The sequence below is a fragment of the Lygodium microphyllum genome, chromosome 4, assembly GCF_053477565.2.
Source record: "Lygodium microphyllum isolate KBCC chromosome 4, Lygodium_microphyllum_v1.1.10, whole genome shotgun sequence".
NCBI classification, from domain to species: Eukaryota; Viridiplantae; Streptophyta; class Polypodiopsida; order Schizaeales; family Lygodiaceae; genus Lygodium; species Lygodium microphyllum.
Window position 1 is genome coordinate 131,412,104 of NC_141138.1, and position 17,111 is coordinate 131,429,214.

Genomic DNA, 17,111 nt, shown 5'->3' on the forward strand with positions numbered 1-17,111 from the left:
AAGATGAAAGTGTGCTTGTCAAAAGTGGACCATCATAATCTTGTGAGGAAATAGTGGTTTTGTGCATGTTTTCAAATATTACGCGAGATAGTAAGTTGAGGCTGTGATGCTAATGAAACCCCTTGAGGATCCAACTTGCACACGACACATGATGCAGCGCTCAGCCGCGACAAAGAGCATAAAAGGAATGATCATTAGAATCACCTCTTAAACATAGAGCTAAACAAGCGTACTCCTAAGCTTGGAAGCTAGTAGCAAATGGGGTCACGATCACATACCGAGAATTGGCATTCCATACCACTAGCTTACCGCACCCATACTAGCGCCCATGTCCAAGGATCTAAAGTTGTAGACTTTTGACAAAGAATGTTCTTTTGCATTTGTCATGTAAATCCTGCCTTTGCCGAATTTGGTTAATTATGGTTAAAAGCATAAATCTTGTCCTATGCCTCTTCCAAGTTACACTAGATGAAAGCTTAGTTTTTTAATTTGAAGAAAAATAAAGTAAATTCTCACTCTAATATGATTGCTAAACAACGCGATTCACAATAAAATTCAACTCAATTTGATGCTAGGCTAACTTGAAGATTACGTGCAACTTTCAATCCGATCAGTTTGAGTTAGTCATACTGCTTTTGAAACCTACTCTGAAAGAGCTTTCATTAGATACCAGTATCAAAGGTCCCAATATTTTAGGAGGCCCCCTGAAATGGGATCAGATTTGCATCAAAACACTGATCATCTGATGCTAAAAGAAGCTAGAGAAGTCTCTGTTCAGTACATTTGTGACACGAGTTTCCAATTGTGCCACTACTTGTCCTGCTTTTTAACATGTGGCTGGCAGCTGCACATCTGTCTCATTCAGCTTTAGTTCCCCTACAACTCAAAAAGCTTTGATATCATATAAAATAGCCCTTTTCTTTGAATCCAGTACTTACCTCTTTTAAATATCTACAAGAAGCCTTTGTAGCTTTGGGCTCAACAGAAGTCCATCATCTGCCCTTTCACATGCCCAACCATTCCAATCCTGAACGCTTTCTTTGCTGGTTCTCCCTACATTGATATGCAATGTTTTCCAGCCATCTATGGATTGTGTACAAAGCTGTTCTGGATGTACAAGTCCTTGGCATCAAGAAGGCTGATTGATTCTTGTATTGGCTTTCAATAGTTTCTGTTATTTGCATATATACTTGCTGATTGTGTATGCAGCTGGATAGATGAGCATTAGAATAAAAGCTACTTTCTTTATTGATTGCTTGGTCCTAAGGGACTGAGGGCTTGAACAATAATACTCCCTTTAGGGGACTGTCTATCTTCAACCCCCAACTTACATCTCTATAGAATTTCTTTGTCAACTCTACTTCTGTGACTTTAATTGAAATAAGTTGTGGGTGTAATTGTACTCTAGTGTATAATTTCTTTGCAAAGGCTTGAATGTGCATATTAATCTAGTGTAGAATAAGTGAAGCTCAGTTGTAAGCTTATTTTTAATGGGTTGTTCACACTAAATATTATATTTAAAGCTGGCAGGATCCTACATTCTCTCTCTCAAGATAAATCATCTTTGTTCTATGTTCTCCGAGCTCCCACTAGTCTGACAGCTTTCCTGAGAGACTCTGCAACAGCAGTCTCAGTCGCTCATATAGTTAGTAAAATTACTGTCTTAAATTTCTTGGACACAGAATGGTACTACCAGCTAATTCTTTCACATGCTGTTTCTAGGGCCATTTGGCCATGTTGAAGTGTTCCTTCTTTTGATCCTCCTGTTTGGTTCTGACAAGTCAGACTTGAAATAGCAGGCCAAACCATACTGACCATGTTTATTGCTTGTTTCATTAAATGAATTCCAAGGCTTGCATCTTTCTTGCTGGTAAATTTCTATTTAAAATGCTAATGTTGTGACATAAATGATAGAGCACTGTTCCACCTGTCTGTTTTGTGAAACTGATAAACTTTATTTGCAGGTTCAACTATCAAATAAAGCACCCAATGGCCAAATGTGAGGGGAAGAGTGTCTAACGTGGCCTTGTAACGTGGTCAGTGGAGCTATGGCAGATCCAGTGCACATAAATGGGTATTGGGGGCCTACAACAGCTAGCACAACCTGTGAAAGACATTATGCTGTCTCTGCCTATGTTGCAGAGTTCTATAATACAATATCAAATGTACCTGGCATACTTCTAGCTGTGGTGGGGTTGATCAATTCAATAAGGCAAAGGTTTGAAAAGAGATTTGGGATGTTGCATCTTGCAAACTTGGTGTTGGGCTTGGGTAGTATGCTTTTTCATGGTACACTTCATCACATGTAAGATCTGATTGCGCGGTCCTTTTTGTTAATTTTGTTCTCTTTAGGTTGTTGTTGTTTGCTTTCTGTTATCATTCACTCTACAGTTCTTTGTCAGTCTTTTGAAGTCTTAAGTGCCTTGCAAGCTTTGACCTGAATCACTTTTTCAGTAGGTTGGGTCACCTGTTAGTTTTATGTAAGCAAGTTGTTCTCTCCCAATCGTAATTTTTTGAGTAGCTCTATGTTTTTGAAATCTTAGTGGGTTATTGAAGTTCACTTTTGTACACCAGTTCATGTAGAATTGAAGCCCATCCTTCCTAAACTCTGCTGGCAGCTGCTATGGGAGTTTGTAACTTTTTGGTTTTTTCAGACTTGATAAGTTGAAGCTTATCCTTTCCAAACTCTGCTGGCAGCTTCTATAGGAGTCTGTAAGTCTGTTGGTTTCTAGGCTTGAAAAGTGACAAGCTGAATAAAATGAAAAAGTTATAGGCCTTTGCTCCTGGTCTGAGCAGAGAGTGACTAGAAAGTGAGCATTTTGTCTGCACTTAAAAATTTTGGCACCTTACAGGTGGTAGTTTTGCCTTGAACATCTAAGATAGCAGCTCTGGATGCTATGATTCAATAGGCTTGCTAATTAAGAGATTTTCTGCGTCTTCTCATATGGGATTATAGTTGGATCAAGTGGATTCAGATTCGGATAAGGATAAATGGTTCACATAGGAACTTTGCCATTTATGAGTGGAATGTGCATCAGGAACATTGACAGAAAAATCTGCAGCAAAATGACTATTTCACATTACTGTGTTATCAACTGCAGCAGCTAATTGTTCATGGTGCCAACTTTGATCTATTTTCATGAATCATTTCTGCAGATTAGTACTCATGATTGGAAGAGATGGATTGTGTGATCCACCAATGCAGTCTCAACAACCATAAGAAAGTACTGTAATGTAATTTATATGAAGTGCCATCCTGGAGAGCTGCAACCAATCCTTGGTTCCATGAATGCAAAGCAATGGATTGCCATAAAAGTAATCTGCTTGTTCTATGACAAATTTAAATTCAGGAGACTCGAGTAGCCAAGTTGTTAGGCAGTAGTCTTTGACCATCTACTTGCTGTAGATGCATGTTGCATGGATTGAAAGACCGACTGGTCGATATCACTAATGGAAAACTTTGGATTATGATAGAAGTGACCTGCCTGCAATTTATGGTAAGTCCCAAGATTAGGAGTTGATTGAGGCCTCTAACCTTGACTACCTTTGTAAATTGTTAGATACTTTCTACCAGTCGCCTCCTATATTTTTCTAATTTATATAGTGTGAGCTGTTGAGCCTTGTCTCAAAGGCTGTGCACCTCTTTGAGATTCTTGGTGTTTCCAATGTTCTTTTGACCATACAGCCCATCCTGATGGTTGATAAAGCTTGAAGGAAAGACAAAAAGGATAGGGAAAGGGCAGATACTATTGTTTGTACAAGAGGTTAGGTTTCTCACATCTGCAGGTCTCCTTGTTTTATGTGTATACAGTGTGTGCTTACATACGCACAAGTGATGCCCATGTGAAACATACTCTCAACTGTCAAGCAGTACAGCGACACCTGGGAGTTGCATGTTTCACACCCTTCTACCACTTTGCCTTGGTTAAACTAGAGCAATGAGAAAGGGACAGAGGCTTTTATTTGATTTGCTCAATGATGCTATGTAACTCTTATGTCTGAATCTTCCATGACAAATGCGAATCTTTCCAACAATTTCAAAACCTAGAATTGTTTGGTTTAAAAAATGTACGGTATATTGAAAGATAGGCTGATTCTAATAATTTATTCTAAGACAAATTATTTGGCTGTAAAAAACCTTCGGAATATTGAAACATATACTGATTCTGATAATTCATTCTAAGACAGATTTGAGCCTTGATGTGTTTGCTGTTGCTTGTGCAGTCATCAGCAGAGCGAGGAAACGCCGATGGTTTGGTTGATGCTTATGTATTGCTACGTTCTCTACTCTCCCGATTGGCACTACCGAAGCACCATGCCTACTGTGCTTTTTATCTATGGATCATTGTTTGCAGTTCTTCATTCACAGTTTCGGTTTGTCTTAAGCTACCAAATCCATTACTTCTTTCTGGGTTCTCTTTGTTTGCCTCGGATGTACAAGTACTATATACATACAACAGATATACATGCTAAGCGGCTTGCCCATATGTATATTTGCACTATGGTTTTGGGATGTGCATGCTGGATCCTAGATTGGGGATTCTGTAAGAGTATATCCTTGTGGGCTGTCAATCCACATGGACATGCATGGTGGCATTTCCTCATTGGACTGGATGCATTTTTTGCCAATACATTCTTGCAGTTTTGTCGAGCTCAGCAGCTGAACTGGAATCCAGAGCTTCATTACTTCTGTGGGTTGCCCTATGTGAAGATAACGAAACCCAAGTTGCAGTGAAAGATAATGTTTCAGGTCCTTGGAGCTACCTGTTGGATTGAGGTCCGGTGCTTGCTTTACATTTTCTTTGGAAAAAACAGGCATTTATATATATCAATCTCATGTCATTGTACCATCTCCATTTTGGTGGTTTTTGGTAGTTTTTGGATTGCAGCTTCTCTCAAATGTTCCACAGCTTTTGTAGGCCCCTGCTGAAAAGGAACATCTTGCAAGAGAAGTTTTCCACAGCTTCTAAAGGGAAGTGAGAAAACTATGTGGTATACGATCAAGCATTCTGTGTTTTAGCATTGATGGCTTTAGGCTGCAGGTTATTTATTTCTTGATATTTTTTTAGAAAACTCTTCCAGACCCCGGTATCTCATTTGAAAGTCTTGGTAGCCTCTGGGAAGAGTATTGAAGATAAGGCGTCTTGTCTTAATCCGTGATGTTGACACTTTTCTTTAGATTGTATTCTTGTGCTTTGCGTGGTCTGATGAGGCCTTTAACTGCACTAATTCATTGCATGTGTTGATGCGGACTAAAGAGGCATTTTCCAGTGGTATCACTCCAGGAAAGTAGAAGTTAGTACTTCCATTGATTAACAGATTTCTATGCCTGCTTTGAAAGTGCTCTGCAATGCAGCAAACATAATTGTATTTCTATTTCCTGCCATTTTGGCTTTGCAACACTCGCAGTTAATGTTGGGTGAGGGGCTTCTGGTTGGACCCTTTTTTTAAAAATTAACTCCAACTGGCCACAATGGTTATCAGAACAGTGAACAGTAGGGGCAAGTCAATTGGGAGTATTATGAAGATTTTCTGAACATTGATCTTGATGAGATTTCTGGGTAAGTACAAAGGGACTAGAGTCTCTTCCAAGTCAAGAGCTGTGTAATGAACTCGTCAAACATCCAAATACTCAAACCTAGTAATATGCTATTACAAGAGGCTGACCTGTATGCAGAACAGCAGCTAAACAATGACATAAGAGGAGGCTTTGTGTCGAAAGGTCATTATGCAAATATATGAGCAATTGATGCACCAAGTCCTATTCTTCTGACCTTCAAACCATGGTTGAGCAACAAGGGGTGAATTTTCCTTGCAACTCGATACTGTAATGCTAGTGATAGAGAGTTTGCTCTGAGACCCCTTTGATGGTGATTTAATGCATACTGATGGTAAGATCATGTCCTCATGAAAATCTCAAATATGAGCCTGTAACCTGAGTAGTCTGATACATGGCTCTTGACTACTGTACTTGTTGATACTTTATGCTGTCATGTAAATCCTAGATATGTATATGCCTAGTTGGATGATATCGTTCGTCTTGATTAATTGAATTCTTTGAGTACTAAATGTTACCATTCTTGTCATGTCTTGGCCAAATGTCCCAATATACAAGTTTGTGAGGATGCTTTGTTATAGAGAGGAAGAAATATGGGTTGTGTATGCACTGTGGATGAAGGGGAGAATATATAAGCCTTCCCGAGCCTTAGAGAAAGTAAATATGGTTTGTGTGTGGAGCATGGATGAAAGGAGAGTGAAGCAGGGCTAAACCTTCGAAAAGATTGACTTGGCCAACCATCATCCGAAGAGAGAAGTGTGGACAGATGTGTACACACTTGGCCAAATCCCATTTTCAAAATTGGAGCATTTGATTTGTTAGAGTCAAATATTGCAATGGTGTGATTTGTTGGGGTCATATTGTAATGGTGTGATAATGATCATATAAGAAATAGATGCATGCTTAATATCAAGAGCACCAATGGTCTTTTGATGAATGGCCAAGTGAATAGTTTACTGCACTCAGATGGAAGAGGAAATTGGCTACTTGGTCCTTCAGTGTAAATATCTTTGGTCACCAAATGCATAGGATGCTTGGGATATTGTTGTGATAAGCATATTCAAGCCTCGTTTTGCCAGATATTGGAAAAGCATATTGTTGTGTAAATGGTGGCATCTTGGTTTAAATAGTCTCTTTTTTACTCTTCAACTATTGTATACTTAAGGGGTATCATGTAGGACATCATTTAAAGTTGTATAATGTTCAAACTACAATCATTTAGATGGTTAGTCATACGATCTCCCGTAATGATTCGTGGAGAGTTTTCTTTGCAAAGCTTGCAATTCAATGCTTTTGATTAGTGACTGGTGTCCTAATTGGAAATGGATATTTCTAAGAAGTGTTACGGTTTCTTGTTTTGGAAGGGTCTTGATCATAAATGATGTTAAGAACAGTAAGCTTTGCAAGAGGGAGGAGTCTTAAGAGTCTATGGATTCTTTCTTGTCATTTACACATTGGACTGGACATACATTCACATTATTTAAGATCAATTCAGTGGAGTGTTGTACTCTAATCATGCGAATTGTAAAATATTATATTTCAGTTGTAGACATCAAAGAGGTTCACACAATTGTTATTTGTTAGTTGGGTTTTGCCAGAGGCTTCAGTAGGTTTAGATTGGAGGACCAATGGACTTGAGTAGCTAGCATTTCTTATGGTTCTTATTTGACGTGTGAATGATTCAGAAATTTATGTCAAACTCATTGCAATGAATAAAAACTAAGTACATGTTATGCCATGACCTCTTTATTCCTTAGGATTTCATTACTTAGTATGCAAACAAAAACAAATTTTGGGTATTCATGCCATAAATGAGAGCACCTCTTAGTGAGGTTTTTGGTTTGATATAATTAGAAAGTTAAAAGAGTCTTTTTATAGTAAAGAGGATTGTATGGAAGATGGATTTTACACTGCAACAAATGTAAACTTGATTAATTGCAAAGGAAACAATTGGAAACATAATTGTCTTTTGCAAGTTCTCACATCATGTTGACAATGTTGACATTTTTTGGATATAATTATGTATGGATTTTATCTTGCACCCAATCTTGGGTATTGATCTTTGCATTGGCACCACTCACATGTTGGATACTTTTAAATATCGATTTTATCTTGCATCTAAACTTGGGGCATTGATGACATGAATACAAATGTATATGTGGTGAAGTTATAGCTTGAAACATTTTTTTGGTATAGTATGAGACTACTGAATATCCATCCATTTGTTTATAAGGTGATTTGATATTTCTTAAGTTTTAAGTAACTTGTGAAGTGGTGGTTTTCAACTAGACAAAGTGGAGCTGGGAGTTGGATCAAACCTTAGGGCTTGTGGTGTTGTCCCACACTTGAGGACCCAATTTGTGTACAAAGGGAGGTGCTATGGGTGCGACTCAGGGAGACATGTCTAACTTTAGGGGAGCATAAACTCCCTAGGTGTGTCCTTCCCTTGATGTGCCCCAAGTGTGAAGTGGGGACAGGGACTAGGTATATAATTGTCCCTAGGGGCAGTGTTTGTGGCACTATGATGGTATATAAGAGTTCTATTTCTTCCTTTTCTTGTGCTTTGTCATTTGTTCTTTCTTTGCCTTCTTTTTTTCTTTTTCTCTTCTCTTTTTTTCTTGTTTATTTTTTTATTTTTTATTTTTTTATTTTAATATATTTGGGGGGGGGGGGGGGAGCAAGCTAGACGTCATCCCTATGCTCTTTAGGAGCTACACTACAAGGGAGCCTAAGGGACTTGGTAAGAAAGGGCCTACTCTGCAAGTAGCCTTTTATGTTAATGCATACATTTAGGGGTGTCGTCGCGATAGGAAGAGGTGGCTGTAGTTGGTGAAGCGGTTGTCGTTCATATCTTCAAGAATGACCATACAAAAGGAAGGCAGGAGCATAGCCCTCATCATGAGGCAGATTATCGCACATCTATCAATTCTTGCATTTAGATTAAAAAAGAGTGGTGGTAGTCGGCGGGCCTCTTCCTCTGCAGGCTTTTGCTTGACCAAAATCCTAAGTAACCTAAGATAATCACATGTAGTAATAAAGGAGGGATTGGAGTAGGATAAAAACTCATCGAGGAAGTGCGTGATGGATGGGCAGATGTCTCACTTGATGAAGGTTAGGAACTCCCCTCTCGACTCCCTGCATTCACATTGTAGTTCCTTGGGAAATCATACATGCCATGCACGTTCGATTTATACTCTACCCCTAGTCTCTATGGTAAATGTTCTCCTTTGTAAGCAATTCATTTGATTTTGAATTGTAGATGTGCATGTGATATTGTGGTGGGAAATCTATTAGTTTGTAACCTTCATTTTGAAAATAAGATTCTACCAAGTTTCTCTTTCATGTCCTACCGAGGTTCCCATACATACGTGCACACATGTACATGTTTTTATTCTCTTCTTTATGGTGAACTTGTGGAATAGATTATCCAATTAGATTATGATAAATGTATATTTGAGTACTTCATACCTAGGGAGCTTATTCTAAATTCAAATTATAAACCACCCCTCATTGTTATGGTAATTGTACTTAGTTCAAACTATGACAATGTAAGTTTATTTTTGAGAATGGGATAAAGGAATGCCATTAGTTTTTATATGTTAGAAGTTACAATTTTTATTGGATTTGGAGCTATAGGGATACACACATATAGCTTGGAGGAGATTAAGCTTGAGCGTGCAAGAAGAGTGATACTAAAGTAGAAGATTTACAAGACACTTATACCCTAAGTAATAGGCATATAAACAAAGACCAGGGAAAAGAGTCTCATAGACGGGAAAAATGTGCCCAAGTATTCCCAAGTTTGTTCATATATGTCACTATTGAATTATGGTAAAGAAATTCTCATCGAGAGATGCGATGAACATAAGTTAGCCCTTTTATATAGGGAAGTGCCAAGGCTAGTAGACTACGATGAATCCACAAAGGGAAGTAAGCCCAAGGCTTCGTAAAAATTTTTAAGCTTCTCATGATGGGAAGCCTTTGTTAAAATATTTGCAAGGCTATCCTATATTGGCACATAGGCCAGTTGATCTCTTGTAATGACACTCATTGATATAATGATAGTGGGCCTCAATATGCTTAGTGCGAGTGTGGAACATTAGGTTTTATACGAGTGTTAATGCACTTTGATTGTTAATGAAGATAATTGTGGTAAATGACTATCCAACATCCAAATCAGTTAAAAGATGTTTGAGCCAAATATACCCAATCATAGTTATGAAGTTGCCTTGTACTTAGCTTCACCACTAAAAGTGTCCATAGTATATGCATGAGCTACCAAATATAAAGCAAAAACCAATTGTGGATATATAAGTATATATCCAATGTAGTTAGAATGTAAAAAGCATGTAAATTTGGTGGTAATTATTTCCCCCTTGGGATAAAATAGTCCAAGGTATTAAAAGTATCATGCAAGTAACAAAAGATGTGCTTCATTTTCTATTAGTGCTTAATGCCTAGGCTAGCATAAACACAATCATCTATGAGGTTGTAAACTAAATGTCAACTCTTGTAATGTGTTTATAAATCAAACATCCAACACCCTGTTGATAAATAGAAATGTTAAAGTAGTCTCCAACATCATAAAGGCTTACCTTCAAACTTGTCTCCAAAGGAGTGGCAGTAGGCTTGTAGTTCTCAAGTCCAAAATTTAGTAATGATGTCTTAAATACTTTGTTTTGACATATCTCGGTCACATTGCTTAAACCAAATGCCCAAATAATGATGTAATAGATTTAAATTTGACATGTCAAAAACTAAGTTTAATCAAGTCTTAAAATTAACAATACATGTCTCATTAGGATTAGTGAGCAACATCATCATTATAAAGCACAATGATTAGAGGTTTGTTATCCTCATGTGTGACATATAAGGTAATCTCTATTGGACTATTTTGAAAACCATGTGCAAGCAATACATGTATGTTCTCATAAATGATTAGAGACACATTACCCTCACGTTTGATATATAAGATGCGCTCTATTGGACTATTTCTGAAAACCACGTCTTATATCAATATATATGTATTGTTTTATACCAAGCTTGAGGTATTCGTAAACGTGCAAGTGAGCAATGCCTTTTATCATGCTAAGCCTTATATGGAGTGATATTGCAATGCCTCAATGGGAACTTGTTAAGATCATAAGTTGCACGCAAAATAGCTTCATGCCAAAAATTGTGGCAAAGCTCAACTTTTAATAATGGATCATGATATATCCATGAGAGATCTATTCTTAGATATACCATTATGTTGTGGTGTATATGACACTATGGATTGGAGTTTCACCCTTAATTTTAGCTAATATGCATTAAACTCCTTAGGCCTCTTCTTAATTAGACTAGAGTGTCCACTTTATATCCTAACAAATTTTTAGCAAAGTTACAAATTGCTTGAAGCATAAAACATTTCAAATTTAGCTTTCAAATAATTTATCTATGTATACCTAGAGTAGTCATCAATGAAAGTTATGAAGTATAAATGTAGATCAAAACAAACCCAAATAAAGAATCTTGTGATGCAACACCCAATGAGCTTTTTGAAAGGTGGAGGAAGACAGAGCACAAGCAGACGCAAGAGGATGTAAGAGTTGTGGAGGTTTATGAGAGAGAGAGAGAGAGAGAGAGAGAGAGAGAGAGAGAGAGAGAGAGAGAGAGAGAGAGAGAGAGAGAGAGAGAGAGAGAGAGAATATATGTAGGAACTCCAACATCAATGTGTGACCTACTTTCCCTTATTCCATTGTCATAGAAAAATTAAAGAATAAAGTAAGAGTGATGGGCGGTCATAACCTACACTGTATAGGTTTGCGAACACTACATACAAAGTAAATATAGGTGGCACCCAACCACCTCCCACTTAAAGGCACATGTGTCTAAGTGAAAAGAGAATAAGAAAAAAAAGGTGACAAAGTACAATGTGTACAAATAAGTACACTAGGATGAGGAATATATGTCATCTCATCTTACACCCATCATCTTCCTAAGGAAGGAATAACACTTGACTTGAGACTTTTAGTAAGCATATGTGCAATTTTCACATTAGTTGAAGCTCTATTTGCTTGTCCTCAATCATCTCTTTGATGAAGTGATAATCAAGCTCAATGTGTTTGGTCTTTGCATGAAAGATCATATTACATGTCAATTGGATGGCACTCATAAAGCTTGAATGCAATGTAGGAGTCATACTAATATCAAGGTCTATAAAACTAGATAGCCTACTAACCATAGGGCCTCCTTGCAAATCTCAATGTGATTGCAATGTACTCAATTTGGGTAGTAGATAAGTCCATGCATTTTTCCATCATGGACATCCAAGAAACAACACCTCAAGCGAACATAGCTAGAGGTGGACTTCCTACTAGTTGCATATCTTGCGTTATTTGAGTTTGTGTAGCCCATGACTCTAATTTCCTAGCCACCATAACAAACGCACATATTTGCAGTTTCCTTAAGGTATCTCATGATACCCTTCATTATGTCACAATATCAAGGGCTAGGCATTGCCATATAATGTGTGAAAGCTCCCACTATAGATGCTATGTTAGGTCTAGTGGGGCTATCATGGCATAGATCAAGCTACCCACTCTAGATGCATATGGGATCTTGGCAATTTCTACATTCTCATCATCTAACTTGGGACGATTTTCTTGACTGACCTTCACATGAGAAGATAATGGGTAGCCAATAGGCGTACCACCCTTCACATGAAGTCACTCGAGTACTTTGTGGATGTACTTCTTTTGGGCCAAGTAGAGAAGCCCCTTAGAGTGATTCCACATAATGCATATACTAACTATGTGAGGGGCATGCTTTATACCCTTCATCTAAAAGCTCTTCTTGAGCTGAGTCTTCAGAGCATCCAGCTTAGCATTTGCACTTCTAGCAACAATCAAGATATCATCAACATATAGTACCAAAATTATAAGGCTATCGTCATGTCTTCTTCATGTAAAGACATGGATAGATAACGATGCAGGAATAACCCTGTGAATGTATAAAAGCACCAAAGTGTGGCACCATTTCTTAGGTGCTTGCTTAAGACCATAAAGACTATTTGTCAGCGTGCACACATTGTGTTTCTAGCCCTTTTTCACAAAGCCCTTAGGCTGCTACATGTAAATGTTCTTATGCAAGTCCCCATGTAAGAAAGTTGTTTTCACATCCATCTAATAAAGCTCTAGATCTAGTGTGCAACCAAGGCCAAAACCAAATACAATATAGTCATCTTGATCACAGAGGAGAATATCTCATCGAATTTCACTCCCTTTTTTTGTTTAAAGCCCTTTGCAACCAAATGGGCCTTGTATGCTGGCTTAAGGCAACTAGGGGTGCTTTTCAACTTATATATCCACTTGCATGGCAATGCATGCTTACCATATGGTGAGAAAACCAAGTTTCATGTATGATTTTTTTGGTCGTGAATCAAACTCAATCTACACGGCCCTCTCCCAAGAGTGACTATCATCTCTGCACATAGCCTCCTCCATGAGTAAGGGGCTCATTAGAATCTGTCACCAAGGTATAATGTACATAGGACCCAAAATGATCAGGAGAATGAGAGGCTTTAGCAGAGCATCTCAGAGCATCTCAAAACTAGTTGTGGGACATGTACTATCTATCTTCTCTATCTAATATCATGATTCTGTACAATAAGCAAATCCTAGGCCACTACAACATTAGTAGTGGGATTGGTTGTATCATAATAGAAAGTTCCTCCCTGAAAGATCACCTTGCGTATCTCAACCACCTGTTGTGGTCTCTTATGCATCTTATCCTCATGAAGCACAACAGAATAGCTGTGGGGGTGGATCACCTTCGGAGCGTGTGGATCCCAAAGGCAATAGCCCATCTTATTTGCATCACCATATCTAGGAAACACAATTGATAGACTTTGGGTCTAACTTGGTGTGTTTGTCTTTGGAAATATGACAAAAAGTCTCACATCCAAAGACGTGCTAGTGTGCATATACGAGGGAGGTTTAGCAAACCATACCTCATGTGCAACTCAATCACTAAGAGTAGTGCACGGGAATCTATTAAAATCAAATGAGACATAGTACTAACTGTCTTAGCGCAAAAATGTTGTGGTAAGCCTTACCATCTAAGCATATTGTGCACTCTTTCCTGAATGGTTCTATTCCTGTGCTTTGCAACACCATTTTAGGGAGGGGTGTAAGGGGCAATGAACTGATTTTTAATACCCTCTCATTACAAAACTGCTCAAATGCCTTAGAGACATATTCACCCCCATTGTCAAATCGTAGATATATATACAAAAATTTTGGCTTTTATTTTATGGGCTAGGCATAAACCTTATGTGAATAATCAATCATCAATGAATGTAACGAAATACTTTGCACTATCTAATGACTAATAGGGCATGGGACCACAAACATCTTAATGCACAAGAGCCAATGGCTTACCCGTGCATGTAGAACTGGACTTTTTATACGAGATACAAGATTGCCAACCATATAAATAATGATTACATGAATGAAAACATGAGTAGTCAAGTGGTGGTAATTACTGTAAATGAGCCAAGAGTTTGATTTCTTTAAGGGGCATATGCCCAAGACAACAATGCTAAAGAGATACATGTGGAAGATCGGATGCGGCCAAAACATGATCAATAGATCTAGATACAGTAAGGGATACAGCCTGCCAATCTTGGCACCTCTAGCAAGAGTGAGATTGCTACATCTAATCTTCCATGTAAAATTGCCAAAAGATACATAATACCTATCATCATCCAATTGTCTAATTGAGATAGGGCTTTTAGTCAAAATCGAGATATGACATACATCATGCATCACAAAGGAAGTACCAATATCATGCTATGATCTCACATCACCTATGCCAACAATATCACATACATGATCATCACCTAGTCTGACTAAATTTGTAACAATGCGGTAAGTATAAAATCGATGAATGATGGGGAGTCACGTAAAAGAAATCCCCTAAATCAAGAAACCAACACTGAGAGTAAGGAGATTGATTATCAGTCAACTGAGTAGCATCAAGTGAAGAAGTAGCAAGTATGTAATCATTTGAACTGTACTCCAAGGCATTGAGCTCCTCAATCTTAACAGTGAACTAATAAACAATGCAATCACTAGAAGACCTGGCATTATCTTGCACTTTCTTGTTGCCTTTTTCATGCCTATCATTGTGCATTTTATGACACTATGGCCTTATGTGACCCTGCTACCTACAATAATGACAAGTAAGAGATGACTTAGGACCACGGGATTTAGTACATGATTGTCCACAAGACTTAGACTTGCCCCCTATTGGGATGTGAGTCTCTACCATGATGATTGTTATTTCCTTTACCATCATGTCTACCTCTACACGCAATTACACGAGAAGAAGTTGCATTGATGTTCTTCATTAGGGGAAGTATAGACTCAAGAATGCCTTTCTAGATTAGGAGTCAATCTTCTTTAAAAGCAAGAGAGATTTGAGGTGGACCAATAGGAGAGGGGGTGATGTGCACACTTTATCCATTTCCCTTTCCATCTTTGACTCATAAAGGTGGTTTCTCCAAAAGTTAAGTGGTTTTGTGTTATTTTCCTATTTTAAAATTGTGGTCCCTTTCGAAGGACATATTTAGCATGACACTGGTAAAGAGAGTTGGACTCTCAATTTTATAAATTCAAAATTGATTTGCTCCATATCAAAAATTGTTTTTTAGGTGCCCTAGACATATACATGCCACATGGGAAGAAGTATGATAAGTCGAATATTACATACTACAAAAATTAGAATTTGTAGGTCCACAACCATTAAAGCCAATAATTTCCCTAGTGTTGTGCATGGGAATAGAATCCATGCTCTCTCTTTTAGAGGCCTAGGCTCTTATCAGTGGGATAAAGAGCCAATGGTGATAGAAATGCGGCCTATAACATAATAAATGGAAACCTATATATTTGTTATAATAATTTCCATTGAAAATGATATTTTTTTGGGAGAAAACCACCATTAATCTCATCGTAGATTTTTAAACCCGCCATGTTGATCGATTTAAAAAAAATCCTCCCACTAGTCGCAATCTCTTACACGGCCCTTTTGATTCCATATTTTCCCCAAAGTTGTTCCTTGCTTTTGTAAGCAAGGCTCCCTCTACATCTCAGAGCATTTAAAGCCATCTCTCTTTAGGGAGAATTCACACTCATAGTAGTATTGAATGTATACCAATACTTAGGTCTTGTGATAAGCAAGAATAAAGACTTAATGTTATCCTCAAAGTGAATGCTATGTAAGATATGCTGGCTGAAAATGGAGTGGAACTCATTCAAATGAGTGAACATACGAGTGCCCTCCTTCATACAAAGATCCATAAGCTTCTTTAGCCCCAATACAGTTGTGAAGTATGACTTTGCTCATATTTTTTTTCATAAATCATAAGCGCCACCTTTAGTCACAATAACATTGAAGTAAACATGCTTCGACAAAGATAAAATAATGGTGGACTTGCATAGCTCATCAAGCTCATCCTTTTCCCAATCATTAGTATTCCAGTCTTTTGGCTTTATTTCCTTGGTTTTCAATTTCCTCACTTGCTTCTTTTTCACCAATACATGCCAAATTTGGGTCTTTCAATACGTGAAGTTATGGCAATCCAACTTCCCTATGTTAAAGATAGCATTGTCATTGGAAGCATTTGAAACACGTGCTAGTATATGCCTACCAATGAAAGAGAATAGGAGTTCTTGTAATAACATTAAATCGGCTCCAAAATTGAACCAAGAAGCGTACACATGAGGAAAATGAAAGGTGAGAAGGATCGAAGCTTGCACGCGAGCTATGGTGGGAGAGCAAGAGCAAGAAAGAGAGAGACAAGAAATGGGAACTCCAACAGTCACAATGTATGACCGGGCCTTCCTTTATTCAAACTGTCACTAAAAGAATAAAGAATAAAGTGACGTGACGGGCGCCCGCCACCTGCAGTGTGCAGTGGCGGGTACTGTCAGTGTAGTAATACACGGGGCGGCACGGCGGAGGCGCCTTTACCCCCAACAACCTCCCACTTAAAGGCGAATCTGCCCTAGTGAGAGAGAAAAGAAAAAAGAAAAGACAGTACAAATGTACATAGGTACAAGGGATGAGGAAAGGTGACATCTCATCCAACGCCCATCAACCTCCTGAGGAAGGCAAAGCGCTCAGTAGTGAGGCTCTTCGTGAGTAGATCTGCAGGATTCTCGTCAGTGGAGATCTTGACAAGGTCAACAGACTTGTCCTCCACGACACCACGTATGAAGTGATACCTCACCTCAATGTGTTTCGTCTTCGCATGGAAGACCGGATTCTTAGCCAACTGAATGGCACTCATAGAATCTGAATGCAGTGTAGGTGTAGCATCAATCCCAAGGTCAGCAACTAGACGGCTTAACCATATGGCCTCCTTGCAAGCCTCAGTGGCTGCAACATACTCGGCCTCAGTGGTAGACAAAGCCGTACACTTCTGAACCCTGGACATCCAAGAGACAGCCCCTCCAGCATAGGTGAATACATAGCCAGAAGTGGACTTCCTACTATCTGCATGTCCTGCATA

The 17,111-nt window shown here is 38.4% G+C and overlaps 1 protein-coding gene across 2 annotated transcripts in view; it reads left to right on the forward strand.

Moving 5' to 3' along the window:
• ATCES1 (Alkaline phytoceramidase (aPHC)) overlaps window positions 1-5,073 on the forward strand; it is a 39,983-nt gene extending 34,910 nt beyond the window's left edge. For both annotated transcript variants that reach the window (XM_087676580.1, XM_087676579.1), the window contains 2 exons: window positions 1,965-2,305; window positions 4,225-5,073. In XM_087676580.1, the coding sequence (XP_087532706.1) occupies window positions 2,049-2,305; window positions 4,225-4,735 (768 nt within the window). In that variant the 5' untranslated portion in view covers window positions 1,965-2,048 and the 3' untranslated portion in view covers window positions 4,736-5,073. The remainder of the gene's footprint in view (window positions 1-1,964; window positions 2,306-4,224) is intronic.
• The last annotated feature ends 12,038 nt before the right edge of the window (window positions 5,074-17,111 follow it).